Source organism: Musa acuminata, chromosome BXJ2-7 (assembly GCF_036884655.1).
Source record: "Musa acuminata AAA Group cultivar baxijiao chromosome BXJ2-7, Cavendish_Baxijiao_AAA, whole genome shotgun sequence".
NCBI classification, from domain to species: Eukaryota; Viridiplantae; Streptophyta; class Magnoliopsida; order Zingiberales; family Musaceae; genus Musa; species Musa acuminata.
The window spans coordinates 2,614,716-2,632,033 of NC_088344.1; the positions used below are offsets into that span (position 1 = coordinate 2,614,716).

The 17,318-nt window shown below is 37.2% G+C and overlaps 1 protein-coding gene and 1 long non-coding RNA gene across 8 annotated transcripts; one reads left to right on the forward strand and one right to left on the reverse strand.

Annotated features, from left to right (window-relative positions):
* Window positions 1-4,560: 4,560 nt before the first annotated feature.
* LOC135616611 (soluble inorganic pyrophosphatase) lies at window positions 4,561-17,033 on the forward strand. Of its 7 annotated transcripts, none has more exons than XM_065115976.1 (14): window positions 4,561-4,717; window positions 5,496-5,623; window positions 5,708-5,736; window positions 7,689-7,754; window positions 7,903-8,010; window positions 8,237-8,302; window positions 8,381-8,501; window positions 8,616-8,697; window positions 8,854-9,904; window positions 15,347-15,537; window positions 15,652-15,850; window positions 16,125-16,281; window positions 16,378-16,796; window positions 16,863-17,033. In XM_065115976.1, the coding sequence occupies exons 2-9, from the start codon at window positions 5,500-5,502 to the stop codon at window positions 8,894-8,896; spliced, it is 639 nt and encodes a 212-aa protein (XP_064972048.1). In that variant the 5' UTR covers window positions 4,561-4,717; window positions 5,496-5,499; the 3' UTR covers window positions 8,897-9,904; window positions 15,347-15,537; window positions 15,652-15,850; window positions 16,125-16,281; window positions 16,378-16,796; window positions 16,863-17,033. The 7 variants fall into 7 exon arrangements, with proteins under 7 accessions (XP_064972048.1, XP_064972050.1, XP_064972052.1 ...); XM_065115978.1 differs by having other exon boundaries at window positions 16,128-16,281; XM_065115980.1 differs by lacking the exon at window positions 15,652-15,850 and having other exon boundaries at window positions 8,381-8,526; window positions 16,128-16,281.
* Window positions 6,619-7,332, reverse strand: LOC135616612 (uncharacterized). Its single transcript, XR_010488410.1, has 2 exons — window positions 7,246-7,332; window positions 6,619-6,992 (listed from the first exon to the last, which is right to left on the reverse strand). It is a non-coding gene; the product is annotated as an uncharacterized LOC135616612 (long non-coding RNA).
* Window positions 17,034-17,318: the final 285 nt, after the last annotated feature.

Below are 17,318 nucleotides of genomic sequence, written 5' to 3' on the forward strand. Positions count from 1 at the left end.
ATCTATAATGATCGTAATACTTTCCCTTCGATGTTTTATCCACGGAGGTCAATCGAAAAGGGATAGACTCGAACGATTGTCCATAGACTGTTGTTCACGGAAACTAACAAGGCCAACCCGAGTGGCCTCTACATCATAGTCCCAAAGGGGGTGGCTCGATCCTTAGTCTTTCATATTCGCATCTAAATGAATGAATAAAAATATAATTTTATTTGAGTGAAGGTCTTCCTCGATAAATCATCCAACTATCTATGTTTAATTTTATTTATTTTATTTTATACACGGAACCAGCATTATTTTATTCCACTATTGATTCCCTTTTTTAGTACCCAACGCAGCTGTGACAGGCAAAGAAAAGAAGGATTTGCTAAGACGCGTTAGCCCAAAGCAAAGGTGTTTGCATCAATCATGCAGTATATTCTAGTGCTAATGAATGAGTAATGAGCACTGCCTCTCGCACTTTGCTTTCTCATGCGGCACCCAATCAATCGAACGCCATGTATGAAGCGGATGAAGTATTTGGAAGTGTGAGTGCATACGATGAGCTGTTGTAGTTATTTAGAGACTGTCATACTGTAGCAATTGCATTAATCATTATCTTTTGAAAAAGAAGAAATCGGTTATCAATCAAAGTTAAGCTAAAAAAACCAACTGGATAGATAGAACCCTCTCCAATATAATAGCAACTGCTATATTAAAATTTATCATCGATTATGCAACACTATCATCGATTATCGTCACTTAAAATTTTGATTATCGAAAGAATAATTTTTTAAGATTTTTTTTCCTGTGAAATATATATTTTTTATTTTTCAAAAGATATCTCCTATTTGTCATGATCATGAAAATATCCTTCGACAAGACCATTATAATTGATCCATCGGACGATCGATCCAATCTGTAGTGTACAAGATTTACGCGAATAGTCATAGTATTTTTAAATAGACTTAATTTTTGACACCTTCGTTAATCAAAACACTATAACTTAGGTAAAATAAATTTAAAACTCGTCTATAAAAATAGGGCTCCAAACAAGTATCCATATTGGTTTAAGAAAATAATAATAATAATATAGATTTTTTTTATATTAGTTATAATATTTTTAATGCATCAATCAAAACACTATAAATTTATTTAAAATATTATAACATAAAAAATTGATCATTTCACCCTATCCATAAGGTACACCCAATGTTACTATTTCAACTGTTTTGTCAGGGGACATTTTAGGAATTACAACAAATAGAGAGACATCCATTCCAAACTAGAAAAAGAATACCTTCCGAGAAATGTGTACATAATATATTCAATCCAACAGCATGTATTGCTCTGTACTATCTCCATACTATAATTACATGTCACAGCTGGACAAAGCTTTAGTTGTAGTTGTCAGCCAAATGGATCCTTGAGAAGATGAGCTGTCTCCTTTTCTCTTTTAATTTCTTTATATCTGCCTCCATTCAGATCTGTCTATAACAAGATTGACGGCTTTATATACATCACGTCATGTGCTTTAACACTTCCAACTTTTCCTCTTTAGTCTCCCACTTGTTTGATACTAATTTCAATTTTCCATTGATCACTGAAATATCATCAAGAAAAATAAAAACTGATACCTCAAACATATGATTTTGATGATAAAAAATATTAGATTAAAGTTCATTTTAACCCTACCAGCTTACTCATGTATAAATTAACTCATATATTTTCAAAGACATAACGTATAAGCTCTCAATTAAAAGTTTATTTGTATATTGACTCACAATAAATTATTTAATATAATAATATATTTAATTTAATATTAAAAAAATATTAAGATTCATTTTAACCCTTATGATTTTGGTCTTGGACCATTTAAGTCATTATAATTTATTCATACCTAAAATAACATATATATTTTAAAAAATATAGTATATAAGTCCCTCCCGTCAAGTCTGAGTTGACTAACGTGTGATATACCTGTTAAGAAAGAGTCGGCACTAAGAGGGGGGGTGAATTAATATAGAGGATTAAATCATTGGTTCGAAAAATTCTTCGTACGATAAAATCGATCTCGGAAATATAACTTCAAATCTCATTCGTAAGTTTAGTGAAAGCAGTAAGCAGGTAAGACAGTTTGCAGTAAAGATAAATTGCAAAAATGAAAATGTAAACCGAGTTATAGTGGTTCAGTCGTTGTGATCTACATTCACTCCGTCGATTTCCCTTCCGTTGAGGCCACCGGCATCCACTAATGATCTTCCTTCAATGGGCAAAGATCAACTACCATTACAACTCGATTCTCCTTTTGATAAGTTCACGAGAAAACCCTCACAACCTCCTATCTTAAGTTTCTCTAACACTTAGAGTTTGAGAGGAGTTTACACGACATTAAAACAGCGTTTTCTTCCTTTTTCACTCTCAATTATTGTGTAAGTTAATCATGGATGAGAGGGATATTTATAAGCCTCAAGTATATTCAAACTTGGAGCCTAAAAGAGTCTCATCCCGGGTTTCCCAGGTCTTGGTGGTACCACCACATGTGTTGGGTGGTACCATCGCCTACAGCACTGACACTGGGCGGTACCACCGCTTGGGAGACTGTGTCTAGGTGATACCACCACCCAGACTGGCGGTACCACTGCTTGACACTGCCATTGGGCGGTACCACCACTTGACATAATCTTGGAGACTATGCCATGGCAATGCTACTTGTTGGGTCACTGTTTGGGCCTTACACTTGGCCCAACACAATCGAAATTTGGGCCAAATTGACCCATAATTTAGTTAGCCCAATTCCAACCCAATTATGTGCTAACTATAAATTTTAAGACATTTACTAAATTAAATAAGTATGTAAGTCTAGGTTTCTTCCAACTAGCATCCGGCGAACTTCCGACGATCTCTCGGTAATGTTCCAACGGACTCCCGACAAGCTCCTAAACTTCACGACGATCTTCTTGGCGAGTTCTGACGAGCTTCTTTGGTGAGCTCCTGGACTTCTCGACCAATTTCGGTAGAACTTCAAATGAACTCTATAACTCCTAACGAAATCTCATTATTGACTCCGGGACTTTATTTTGCTTTATGCCTTGCTATCATAGTTAATCATGCACACGTAAAACTTATTTCGATCCAGACAATTATTATAAGGCTTAAATCAAATATTGTTCGGCATGTCATTAGTTCATCGACGCTTCGTCTGATGCTTTGGCACATCGGCCTCTCTTGCAGCATATTGCCCAATCGCCTAGTTGACCTCCGTAACTCTGATTTACTTGGCGTAATTTCCACTCTTCTTGGCCCAAAGCCTTCTGCCGATACGTCGACCGATCCTTCGGCTTAACATCCAATCTTCTAACATGTTTCTCTCTAGCCCAATACGATTCTTTCTACCTTAATTGTCTCTCCCTAATCGAAGCTTCTTGCGTAACTCAAAACGCAGATCAAATCATAAACACTATCAATTGGTTTCATCATTAAAATATGAGATTCAACAATACTAACTTATAATAAATTATCAATATAATTACATATGTAATTCTAAGTTTAAAAAAAGATTGTGACTTATCGTGTAGAAAACAACAAAACCCATAGTGATAGATGAAGGTGGAGAGGTAGAGATATGAGAGACCGAAGACGAAGGTGAGAGAGAGCCATACCACAATATTGTAGGCATGGTGAGTGGGAGCATAAGAGAGAATGGAGTGAAAAGTGGTGGGATGAAAATGCCCAAGAGGAGGAAGAAAGACGAAGACCACTATGTATCTTGCGTACAGAAGCGAACTTTTGAGCTCGTCGTTCGCACAAGAGAGACAGTATGTCCCTATTAGATAACAATGGCTCGGTGCTATTGTTGGTAGTCGTTTATACGACAATACTCTATCTTATAATTGATGGTGGTTTTAGTTTTTTTTTAACTTAAATTATATATATTATTATATTAATAGTTTATCATAAGTTAGTATGACAAGTAGTCGGACTTTAATTTTAACATATATTAACTTAGAATTGACGGGAAGAGCTTATATACTATATTTTTAAAAATATAGAAGTTATTTTAGATATCAATAAACTATAAAGGTTTAAGTGATCAATGGTGAAAACTATATGGATTAAAATGAATCATAATTTTATTAAACTTAAATTTCATATATCATTATTTGTGAGACAACATACCACTTAAGTTAACTCAGACTTAACTTAAGTTTAAAAATATTTTTAAAAATATAAAAATTATGTGATCATAAACATTTTTAAAAATATAAAAAATATTTATTATATTTAAACATTTTTAAAAATTATGTGATCATAAACATTTTTAAAAATATAAAAATTTCATGGATCTTATGTATTATATTTTTAAAAATATAAAAATTATTTTAGATATGAATAAATCATAAACACTTAAGTGATCGATAATCAAAATCGTAAAATAAATCTTAATCCAAAAAAAATTAACGGTTGGTTAGGTAGTGTGATAAATGAAGATACCGAACCGGGTTCGACCGAGCCGCGATCGAGGACAGACCAGTCGGGCGGCCTCGTCACGCACCCAGAGGAAACGGAGGTCAGGGCCCACGTGCTGTCTCCACCGAATCCGCTCCGAGGCGCACGTGCTTCCTCCTCGAAGCACCGGTTGATCTGCCCCCTCACTCCCTTTTACGCCCACCGCCTCCGCCGCGTTCGCAGCATCCTTTGATCCAGGTGTTCACGGCTTCTCCTCCCCCGTAAACAGGTCAAAGGTTCTTCTTCCCTTTGCATCTCTCGGTGATCAACGGCAGTTCATCTGTGAAAAGTTTCAGTAGCTTTTTTTTGCGCCATTTTTATGGTTTTTTTTTTTGGGCTGATTTAAGTGCGTTCTTCGTGTATCTTATTTTCTGATAAGATGTTTCTTTTTAATTAGGAGGCTTTAAACCTTGTATTGTCTTCATATCATCTAGATGAAGATTTTGAATTCTTGAGCTCATCATGATCTCTGATTTTTCTGGTATTGCCGTTCCATGTTTGACTTTGTGTTGTTGGATTCGCTATGTGTGGGTTTGATTTTTGGTTCTTAAATGTGAAAAAAAGATGAGATTATTCCTTTAAGCTTTTTTTTTTGGGGTGGCATCTACTTCTTCTTTTTCCTTTGTGAGTTTCATTCACTTCTGTAGATCCTTTATCTGGGTTTTATGTCTCACATGTGGAGTTTTATTGATCAATCTGTTCTCCCTGATGAAAGTTTCTACTGATTCCGACCTTTTTTTTCGATCTACGAGTTTCCACTGTTGCACGGAAATCGATTCTTTTCAGATGGACATGCTGATCTAAATGACTGTTGATTCCTTCTCTCTTTTCTGTACTGGGTTACATACCCATCGAAACCTAAAAGTATACCCATCAAAACTTCCATGATATAAGTTCTTTTGCAACTTGAACTTGGAAACATTTTCAATAGAATTGTGGCATGACTTCTTTGATGCAAATATTATCTTTCGATGCACTGACATTCTTTCACTTGTCCTTTATGATAGAAACATGAGCACAGTAAATGGGGCAGCTTCAACAGAGACACGCACAGTCCCACGGCTCAATGAAAGGATTTTATCATCAATGTCAAGGAGATCAGTAGCTGCGCATCCTTGGCATGATCTTGAAATAGGTATACACCCTCATGCTTCAGTAGTAGATCCATTCTTGCTACTTAAACATTCAAAGTTGACTAAACATGTAACCTTGTATGCAGGTCCCGGGGCTCCTGCTGTGTTTAATGTTGTAAGTCTTCACCTTTAATCATATCAGAGTCGAATGCTTGACTGAAGTAAAATGATATTTATCAAGTCTTCTCTTTAGCATATAAAAGTTAGGTTCTTGACTGAAACAGCCAAATGATTGACAGATAGTAAAAGGTGTTGCACATCACAAATACAAATTTAGCCTTCTATCTCAAATATTGATTGCGCATTATAGGAACATCATCTTTTAGTAAAAACTCTGTTGCTCATGGACATTAATATGGCCCAAGATATACACCTACCAGTCAAACTGTTGAGAAGAAGAGGATATGTTGGATCATGTATACTACACAGGAAATAATTTTAGACATTTAATGTATGTGTCAAAGTATCTTTTATTTGGAGCATTAGAGGAGGAAATCATGTGTAGATTATTATGGATATAAGATACAAATATTAGGGAACAAACTTAAAAGCATCAGTAAACTTTAATGTATGGTCAAAATATCTTTTATTTGAAGCATTAGAGGGGGAAAACATGTGTAGATTATTATGGATGATAAGATACAAATATTAGGGAACAAGCTTAAAGGCATCAATAAACTTTATTGGGCAGTAACTTTCTTAATTTTAGTAAAATTTCTAGAAGAACCAAAATATCACTATAGGGTTCTGTTTCTAGAACTAAGATCTCTATTAGAATAGTATCATGATGTTTCTTTCATCTTACTCTTTTTCCTCGTGTCTTTATTCTTCTGGAGTGTCTAATCATCATGAAAAGATTCATCAGCCTCTTAGCATTAGCTGCATAAATCTGCCATCTAATATTGTAGAAATGTTAGTTAATTAAAAAGATATACCTTTGGGATAATAAGGTTACATATAATCATGCTTGTGTGTTTTCATGTTCCAGAGGTAGACCTGCTGTTGGCTGCCCACTGGAATAAAATGTGCCAGCCCAGTATGCCAACAACAAGAAAAATAAAAAGCAAAAATGGAAGCAAAAAATATGGGGAAACCAAAATAGGAAAGATGGCATTTGAGATTAGAAAGATAGATATTGTTACATATTCGATCTATCCATTCCTTAAGAGGAAAATGAAAAGAAACAAAGACGTAATCTCATTGATAAAAATAAGGATATTTATTCCTTGTCTTTGATAGTTCACCTTCTTCTTCAGTGATGAACATGATCAATAGGTAGCAAGTTGCAGAAAATCATTTGCAGACTATCAGGAGCTGGCAGTGGTAAGGCCTGCGAAGATGAAGGATTTGGACAGCCCTAAGATGTGGAAACTTTTAACTGTAGATTTAAATTTAGTCCAATTCAATTTCTTTTTTGTTAACTCATTTCCATTTAGGGTGTAAGCATATAAAAATATTTCAGCTCATTTTAAATTCTCATTCTTTTTTTTGTGTTTTGGTCTAATTCAGCAGGTTATTAGCATATTTTTTGTTACTAGGTTGTTTCTTCCTGATAATGGCAGAACTCTTAGTGGGAAACACAAACCGAAATGCGGATTTTGCTTGCTTATACGTTATTATCTACCTTACAAATTTTTTGTACGGTCATTTCTATCATTGTACCCTAGCTACTATATATCTAATGCTTGTGCACTCTGACTTCTCTAATTTATCAAGTCAATTGCTTGGTTGTATTGGCTGAAAAAGAAGGAAATGCCAGTTTTCATTCTCCTCAGCAGGTAACATTGCATCATGGAGTCCCAGTCTGTTCAAAAGAAAATGGAAGTCTACTTGTAGGCAGCTAGATATTACAAGACTTGTATTGCAATTATAGGAAAAGACAACAAACGGGTGTTAAGTTGACTTCCCAAAAAATGATAGCGTTTTCTGACTAACAGATCAAAACCATTTAAGACTTTTTCCAGCCTTTTCAATTGTTAGCGATTTACAACAAATGCAATTTTGGGTTGTTCTCTCATTTCAGATTTTCTGCACTGTTGCTCACTCCTCTTTTATGTACTAATATAGGTTGTGGAGATAACAAAAGGAAGTAAAGTCAAATACGAACTTGACAAGAAGACCGGGCTGATTAAGGTGTGTCCATTTTCTAATTATTGTAGATATGCACACTTATTTTGAAATATCATTCATCAATATTACAATCCATAGTACGACTGTCATAGTTTCTACTTCGTTTAGTTTGTTGCCATAGTTTTTGTTTAATCGCTGGATGTTGTTCCAGGTAGATCGAATCTTATATTCCTCAGTGGTCTATCCTCATAATTATGGTTTCATCCCTCGCACTCTTTGTGAAGATAATGACCCCATGGATGTTTTGATCCTTATGCAGGTTACTCAAAACTCTATTACTTACAGCCAAATTTGTGACTGCTGGAAAGTTACTCATCTAAATACCAATTCATGTCTTAATTTATTAGTTTTTTTTCTTCTTAGGAAAATTGCCTGTCTTTTCCACTGCATATGTGTTTCCCTTAGAATTCTTCTATCTTTCCATTACCAGAATGCCAAGGCTTACTTGTCATTAGCTAATTGCAAACCCCAAATGTTTTAAACAGGAGCCGGTTCTTCCTGGTAGCTTTCTACGAGCCAGGGCCATCGGTCTTATGCCTATGATTGATCAGGTAGTCATCTCGATAACAAAATAAATATGATCGTTATATCTCTAAATTAAGTGTCACTATTGGTGTCTATTCTAACAGGGGGAGAAAGATGATAAGATCATTGCTGTTTGTGCTGATGATCCTGAGTATCGTCACTACAACGACCTCAGTGAATTGCCTCCTCATCGTCTCGCTGAGATTCGTCGTTTTTTTGAAGACTGTATCCCATCAATCCATCTTTTTCAGTAAAAGTTTACAATTTTTAATGCTTTTGGTTTTAGTTTGATTGCATTGTTTATGACTAAATGTTAACATCCTTGACTGAGTTCTTCAGATAAGAAGAACGAGAACAAAGAGGTTGCCGTGAATGAGTTCCTACCTGCAACGACTGCCCGTGAAGCCATCCAGTACTCTATGTAAGTTGGTCCAGGAAAACTTCATCTGTGAATCTAATGCCAAATATGTGCCTCGTATTCAAGTTTATCTCCTTTGGTACATTCAGTATTCTAGTTCCTCTTACATCCATGAACAACAATAAACTCATGCATTGTTATCGGCTTGACCAATCGCAGGGATCTTTATGCTCAGTACATATTGCAGAGCTTGAGGCAGTAAGATTGCAAGCTTTTGGTCGAGCATTTCAAATCATGTGGCGTTAAAGACTGTTGTATCATGACATTGTTCCGCTTTGTGAACTTGTAACGCTGGATTTAGTTATATCCACTTAGATAGTTGTTGGGTTGATCTTAAATGTGCAACAATATAATTAAGTTGTTCTGAGAGGAGGCAGATGCTTTCAGTATAAAGAAGGGATAATGACCTGGAAAACTTGGTGGCAGGGCATTCGATTGCCATTTCTGCAACGCCCTCTCCTCCCGCCCTTTCTCCTCTCTAACCCTCTACCCCTCCTTGCCCTCCGCTGTACCATCTGCTCCGTTTCCGCTGACTATCCCTGCATTTGCCTCCTCGCCCGCCGCTGGCTCCGCCTACCCCTGCCTCCTCCCGGTACCTCGCCGTCTGCAACCCACTCACCGGGTCACACCGTCTCCGCCCCCCGTTAGGCTCGCCATGGTCACGCCGCGGCGCCCTCGTACTTACGCAGCTTGCGGCGCTGCCCTGCGCCCCGGGCCCACACCGTTGGCTCAAGTTCTCCCTCCCGGAGGCCCGTCATGATGGCCGGCGCGATCTTCGCCGTCTGCGACGTGGCAACCCCTGGCCGAGACTGTGGAGGCTCCTCTCCTGCCGCCTCCTCGATCTCGGCGGGTGCCGCGGCTGCTCGCGGGGGTGGGTGCCGACGCGTCTTGGTCGACAGTGTTGATGTTGAGGCGCGACCTTGTGACTGTGGACTAGGACGAGGCTGTCGTTCTTTCAGCAGTGGGGGATTGGGTCCTGCCGACCGCTGGGGCCAATAATAAGGTGAAGGTGTTTGGTGGGGATGGTAGGGTTTGGTTCTCAGGGAGGGGGTCAGAGAAAAGTTGGTGATGTGGGAGGAGGAGGACGACAAGGGTGGCTGCGGAGTGTAGAGTTAGGTCGATGGCTTTACAGGGTGCAATGAAGGGTTATCCAGGGTGTTCGTGTTTGGTGCTGGATTTGGTGCCGCCCCATGAGTGATAGCCAAATTTGGTGAGTTCTATTTCACTTTTGTGAAGAACTTGTGCTCTTGTTTTATTTCTTTGTGTGTTCTGAATAATAATCTCATAGATTGGTTATGACGCATTTATGATGTCTTGGAACTAATTAGTTATTTTGTCGAGACTTCTCAATTTGGATGTTTGTAATTCATCTATCTTGATTCACAGGTTTGTCTCCAGCTGATTCTAGTGGGATACTAATTTTTTCAAGCCGTCAAATTAAAGTGTCTTCATATCCCCAAGAAACATAGAGATAAAAAATGTACTGTTAATCAAGAATTCAATTTCATGATGATAATTTTCATAGAGGAAGGTTGAAGTGTGTAATTGTAGTAATGTATCTTTCCATTCTGGTTCACTTTGACCAAAATCCTAAATTGATTGGTCTTTGGGATAAGTGTGATGTCCTGTTAAGATCACATGGTGTCTTGGATTCTGAATACTGTTTGTGAGAACTACATGCTGAATTTTTCAACATATATATTGTAATACCCCAAATTTAACCTGAAAACCTATTTGTAAATACAAGAATTGTAGGGACTAAAATGCAAGAAGTAGAAAAAAAGATGAGGCTGATGTGGTGGGAGCGTGTGGGAGAGAAAAAGGGAAACAGTGAGGGAATCAGAGGAGAAGAAAAGAACAAGAAAAGAGGAAGAAGAAGAGAGGAAGGAAAAGTAGAAGAAGAGAAGGAGAGAAAGGATCTGTGTAACGAGAGAAGGAAGAAAGGAGAGAGAGGAAAGAGGTCTCTGCTATGAGAAGAAGAGAAGAAGTAAAAGGAGGAGAGAAGAGGGAAACAGAAGAAGAAGAAGAGGGGAAAGAAAAGAAAAGAGAAAAAAAAAGCAGTAGAGGATTGGGTGTGAGAGAGAAAGAAGAATGAAGAAAGAAGAAGTGGAAGGAAAGGAAAGCAGAAGAAGAAAACGAAAGGATGAGAAGGGAAAAAAGAGGAAAAAAAAAGGATTCGTGTTAGCAGGATAGAAAGAAACAGTGAGAGAAAAGAAAAAAAAAGAAAAAGAAGAAAATGGGAGAAAAATAAGAAGAAAATTATGGGGGACTCGTTTTGTTATCGAATGGATTCAGATCAAGCCTAGGAAAATTATATCAGATATGGTTTTGAATTCTATTATATCCTTATTAATTAGATTTATGTTCTGAATTATAGGTTGATGAATCTTGATGTTTTTGGTTAATTGGATATTTATGTTGTGAAGGAAATAAAAAGGAGGAAAATGGGGAAGATATGTGTTACCTAAACTATGAGGGTTAAAGATGGTTCTGTGCATTGTCATGGGGATATACGTGGTCGTGGCTATTGATACTACTACAACTTCTGTTTTGATTGTACACCTTAGCTATATTTATATTTATGAACTCTTAGTTATATTTATATGAATAATATTCTTTGCACTACAATGCTTATGCTTTAATATGTGACATTTGCTATACTTATACTTTATGAAAATACATTTAAATGTATCTTGTTTTGAAAAGTATTATTAAGAAGACATGATTTCAAATGTATATGAAACTGATGGTTTATAAATTGTATATGTGATAAAAGATTTGATATTCATGCATTTTATGTTAATAAGTTATGATTTTGAAATGCATGTAAAGTTTTAAGTTTTTGAATGAGCATAAGAAAAATATTTGGTATTCATGCATATTTCGAAGCATGTTTTGAATGCATAAATAATTCATTTTTTTAAAGAAAATATTTATTTATGATAAGTTTTATCTAGCATATGAGTAACGATGCTTATTGAGTTGTGGTTTGCTCATTGATTGAATTATGTAATTATTCTATTGTGATCACTATACATTGAAATTACTTTGTGTATATGTTATTTAGATTGGAAGGTTGTGACTTTTAAAGAGTTGTTGAATCTTTTAAATATCTTATGGGTGAATTGATTTTGAATTGAATTATGTTATTAATGTCCCGTGAGTTGATTGATTGTGAATTGAATTATGTAATAATTTTTATGTGAAAGCTATTTATTCTGGTTCTGGCTTTGCATTCTTATAGGGAAACCTATAAGATTGTGATGCTGTATCGTTCTGGCTTTGCATTTTCCGCTAGGTTGGGGGCATTATATATATATATATATATATATATATGTATATATATATGTATATATATATGTATATATCTATATGTTTATATATATAGTTGAACTACATGAGGTATTTCACCCAACTGGACTTTGTCATTAATCATAGTCATCCTCAGTTTTTTGTCCTAAAGGCTGGTTTTAGACCCCAAAGTACAGGAATCATACTGTAGCCTGTACGGACGCAGACATTCTGGACTAGCATTTGGACAAGCATTTTGAAAAGTTCCATGAAGCCTAAATTTGAGAGAGGAGGGTGGACCATGCTGAGGGCAAGGACAAGACAGGCTTATGCTGGATTGGAGCTATACCAAAGTCAACGTTTGTGTATGATTAAGTAACCAAGTGTACCGAGTTTTGGTTCAGTTTTGCTTAGGAAGAAAATGTATGGATAGAACAGAACTTTTCTGGTTCGATACTTAGGTCAACATGGGCTCATCTTATGGACTTAGGACACCACAGGAGTCTTTTTTAAATCTTCTGCATATTGTTTTATTTATAAAGTCAAAATAGCAGACTTATAATCTGATACTGATGGTTAATCGAAAAAATCTGTTTTACAGTTTTCATACTAGTTTGCTTACTAGAATTAGCACTCTTTATCTCATATAATCACATTATTCAAATAGCCTAGGTGATGGACTATTACAGAGCTTAGGCAATAGCACAGGCTGCACATCTCAATCTTAAGAAAAAGTCACTCAGTAGTTCTTTAAGACTAGTAGAACATAAATGTTGTGGGAGTTTCATGCTACTTTGAAAATTATCATGGTTTTTTCCCGCATGTTTAGTCTATTATGCAATTACCAAATGATTTTTATGGGATGTACAATTTCTTGTTGTGGGAGCTGTAGTTGTAGCTTTATTGTGTGAAAAGATAAAATTTCTTTAATTTGTACCTTTCACAGCTTGCATTTATTTCTGTAATACGGCTAACAATATAGGACTCGATTGATGTTCAGGGGTTAATTCCCATCATTCTGCATCAAAAAATTTTAAATATTAAAATTTGATTTAAAAATTCCTGTTAGTTATGTATGTTTAGAATCAAACAGAAGCAGTTTTTCATAAACAACTGATGGAGAGCAGTTGAGTACTTTGTCCTATTTTCAATATGACATCACAGTGTGAATCGAATTACTATTGACAAATAGTTTTACAATTTAATTTGAAACATTAAAATTATACATTCACGTATTTGTTATGTCTTCTATTATTGACTAAATTGGGACAAATGTGCGTGTGCTCGCATGAGGACCAATATGATAAAGGTTCCAAAACCAAAATGGCCTGCGTTGAGTTTTGCCCGGTGATTTAAAAAGTGCTAGGCGCCAAAAGGTGTCAATGTCCAAAAACGCCCGAGGCGCTAGGCACTCGCTCGAGCGAAGCGAGACACTAAAATATAAAAATATATAATATAATTAATAAATATAATTATTTAAAAATTTAAATAAAAATATGTTATTAAATTAAGAAAATCTAAGTTATAAAATTAAAATAATATATTATTAATCTAATAAATATAAATACTATTATTAGTATATTGTTAATAGTATACAGAAGGAGAAGAAGGAAGAGGAGTGTAAGGGGGTACTGATTGAGAAAAGAGGAAGTGACAGCGGGAGCGGGAGCACGAGCGACGAGCAGCAGGAGCGGCAGCGGCAACGGCAACGGCAACGGCAACGAGCAGGGTTAGGGTTGGGCAACGACAGCTGATATCGGTTTTAGTTGGTTCGACTGAACCAACTAACCACCGGAGACCAAACTAGACCTAAAATCCTGGTTCGGTCGCCTGGTTTAACCCAGGCGCTCGCCCGAAGCGCCCAACGCCTAGGCTCGGGCGAGCGCCCAGGCGGTGCCTCTTTGAAGCGCGCCGCCTGGAAGTGAAGCGAGGCGCTCGGGCCTCGCCTCGCCTCGCCTTGCCCGAGCGCCTAGGCGAGCGCCCAAGCGCCTTTTTAAATCACTGGTTTTGCCAACAATTATCATATTCATATGAGACCTGCCTAACCCCTTCATTATGGAGGAAATAATAATTTGAAGAGACACCTCATTTGGTTTTTTTTTCCTCTTTTCTATGGTAGTGTAGTGCAACTTCAGAATTGAAAATTCTTGCACCAAGTCCTCATTCTAAAGGCTGATTGAAAACGCCCAACTTAAACAGAACTTGTTGGTAGAAGAACATGTTCATATTAATCTACTAGGCCTCTAGACAAGTTCTCTTATTATATAATAATAAATACACATATGTATATATATGCACATATATTTTGTTGAGACAGACAAGTCCACTTTATATTTCCAAGTACCGGTGCCAATGAATTTGTGTAGTAGAATGTTTATTTTCTGTAACCTCCTTTGTTTACATCACTATGTCATAGCAGAGTCTGCAGTAGAAGGATATGCATTTCACAACTAGAGCCTTGATTTGGAGAATCTGTTTCAGCATGGAGATGAGGAAACACACTATGCCTTAGTGAGCTTCAGTAGACTGCAACCTTGGAAGTATTACACTTTTGGAATGTAATGGTTATCTAGTAGTTTGAAACTCGTATTCCATCTCAAGGTTCACAAGACCACTAGAAGACCGAAGATCTAGTCCAACAGATAGGGATATCTGGAATGATACTTTATGAGCACGACAAGTCAGTAGGATCTTCATCCGCTTTCTTTGGTTCTCATGGTTCTGGAGAGAGCCATTTTGAGGTTTTCTTCAGAACCTATACATTTGAAATATATGCAGCATTCAAAGATTACCTTAAACAAAATCTGAATTGTACTGTTGCTCTGGAGATTTCTCAGTGAAAATATGACAAGTTGGCAAGATTAGTCATTTGCTTCTATTAGCATGTCAAAGTCAGTCAGTAAATAAACAATGAGACTATGTTGTTATTTGGTTTATTTTTTGGACAGCATTTTAAAGCATGTGATGGACTTTAATTATGTTCAGAAGAGAGACAATCTTCACCCACCTCCTTGCTGGTATAAATGCTTTAGATCCTTCACATCATAGTATGTTGCTGGTCATGTTTGTGAGCTTGTTACTGTGTTTATGGATGTAGAATGTGAAAGATTTAAGTCATACATGTATCTTTTGCATCTGTGGACTTTCTTGGGTACATTAGCTAACTGAATGTAGATATGACTTTGGAGTGTTCTGTTCCCTCATTCCTCTACTTTTCTGTCCTCCATCCTATTTTTATTTGAATGAGGATTGCAAAAAGACATCATTTGTGTTATTGTTCAATTAATTGAACGGTCTTATTTTCTCTCCTTTAGTAGACTAGCTTTTATCCATTTGATGAAATGTTCTTTATTCCCTGCAGCTATTTATATGGTTCTGCGAGCTTCAGTGTCTGTTATAGCCCTGTAGAACAGGCTAATGTGCATGAACCCTGAGATGGAGAGACCTGCTTTGGCATCAGAGGAAGCTACTGCAGGAAGGTGGTGGTGCTGCTGCTTGGAATTGGATACCACAGCTTGCTTGTATGAACATGAGAATCAAAAACTAATCAAGGTGCATACCTATCATTTTCATTGATCTTTGTTTGTGCATTAAACCCAATGAGAACCTCACCTTCTATCAATTATTTGCTTGGATTATGTGATACCTAATACTTGATCAATGCAGATGTATATATTATGACACTGGTTAACCATTTGGTAAGCTAATCCATTGTCAAAGGACTACATGGGGTGACATGGATGGCATGCCTATTTTCCGTGCATATTCTTCACAAACATCACTGTCGGTGGTGGAACATGCTTATTACTTATTATTTAAGCTGAGCTTAGACAAAGCAGGAACTTTCCTTGATCCTTCATCTCCAGTTAAGATTATTTTCTGGGTTGACTTTTTTCACACTCACAAACTAGTGTAAGGGCCACATGACCTTGTTGGATGCGTCTAGTCCTATTGGAAATGGAATCTTTTTTCCTAGCAGAAGAGTTTGAGCTACTCTTGGTAGGAAAATTCAACCTTTTGTCGTGCGATCTTGGTACAGTAGTTTCTTATCAGTAGTGAAGTTAATTTTGTACTACTGGTACATCCATTGTCATAGTTTTTTCTTGTTGTGGCCACTCACAGTCCACTTTATTCACCAGCAGAGAGGGACTGACAACATCTAGGAATTCCTGGTGGCTCAGCATGCATTCTGGCATCACTGAATGTCTTTGTTTCGCAACCTTTTGAGGGTTTATTTAATCACCTGTCTCTATCGAGCCATTATCCAGGAAAGGGACGGCTCTTATTGGTCGGCAGGTATGGCCATTCTTATATACCCCTCTTGATTATTATTTATTTGAGAGAAGCTCTCTTCCTATAGTTTTCTCTTCTATTTGATACTTATCCCTACAGGATGGAGAACCTCCTTCTGGAATCGATATTGACATTGCCATGGAGAGGCCAGTCCACAGATTCTTCAAGCCTCGTCTATTCTGGGGAGGCCGAATCAAAGAACATTGCCCCAGATGCAAGCAATCAGGTCAATCATCCACTTGGCGGAAGTGGAGGCATGTTCTTGAGCTGGATTTTGCTTTTAGCAAAGCCAGGCACAAGATCCATGATTGATGGGCAAGAGTATAATACAAGACAACAGGATCATCCTCGCCTGAATCAATCATGTCATGCGTGTGAGACACTCGAGAGCCGGCCCACCATGGAGCCTTCTCCTGCAGATGCGAAGCTGGGGCTTCAGGGAACCAACGACATGAATCTTCGTCAGTTGACGGGTTCAAGGACCAATTCCTGTCTCCTCATCAAGCAGCACTACTCAGGTTGGCTTTCCCATTTCCTCAGACATCTTGCGTGCTATACTGTCAACTGACGTCGTTTGAATGCAGGTGGAACTTTTCCAAGGAAACTTTGATGTCAACCTGTAGAAGAAACAAATGACGGCGTATATAATGTAGTCTATAGCAGCCTTTAGGCACTGCTTATTGGAAGATTTTAATCTATCCATCGTTCTAGGATTTGACCTTTGTCAATTATTAATTCCGATGCTTACTTCTTCAGCTTCTCAAGAGTCATCTCTCCGATCGCTTGCCTTCTCCATGACTCGATGTTGCTCACGACATGCTAAAATGTCCTCCCATTTGTGCTAAATCCAGCGGTTGGAAGGTATCCCAGAACATTTCAGTCATTATTTATCTCTACATATGGCGAGAAAAATAGAGACCACCAATTGTGTTACTATAGAGAAATTTGGTGATCCTCCCCACAGTTCATGAATGCTTTAACAACATTTTGAATGATACCAATGCGAACAGATACTAATTAATGATTCTAAAAAGAGAAGT

Bases quoted from the DNA above. Each gene is read 5' to 3' on its own strand.
- LOC135616611 (XM_065115976.1), top strand. From the start codon at position 5,500: ATGAGCACAGTAAATGGGGCAGCTTCAACAGAGACACGCACAGTCCCA. The intron at 5,737-7,688 runs GTAAGTCTTCAC...GTACTAATATAG, and splicing joins CTCCTGCTGTGTTTAATGTT to GTTGTGGAGATAACAAAAGG. The intron at 8,698-8,853 runs GTAAGTTGGTCC...GACCAATCGCAG, and splicing joins GAAGCCATCCAGTACTCTAT to GGATCTTTATGCTCAGTACA.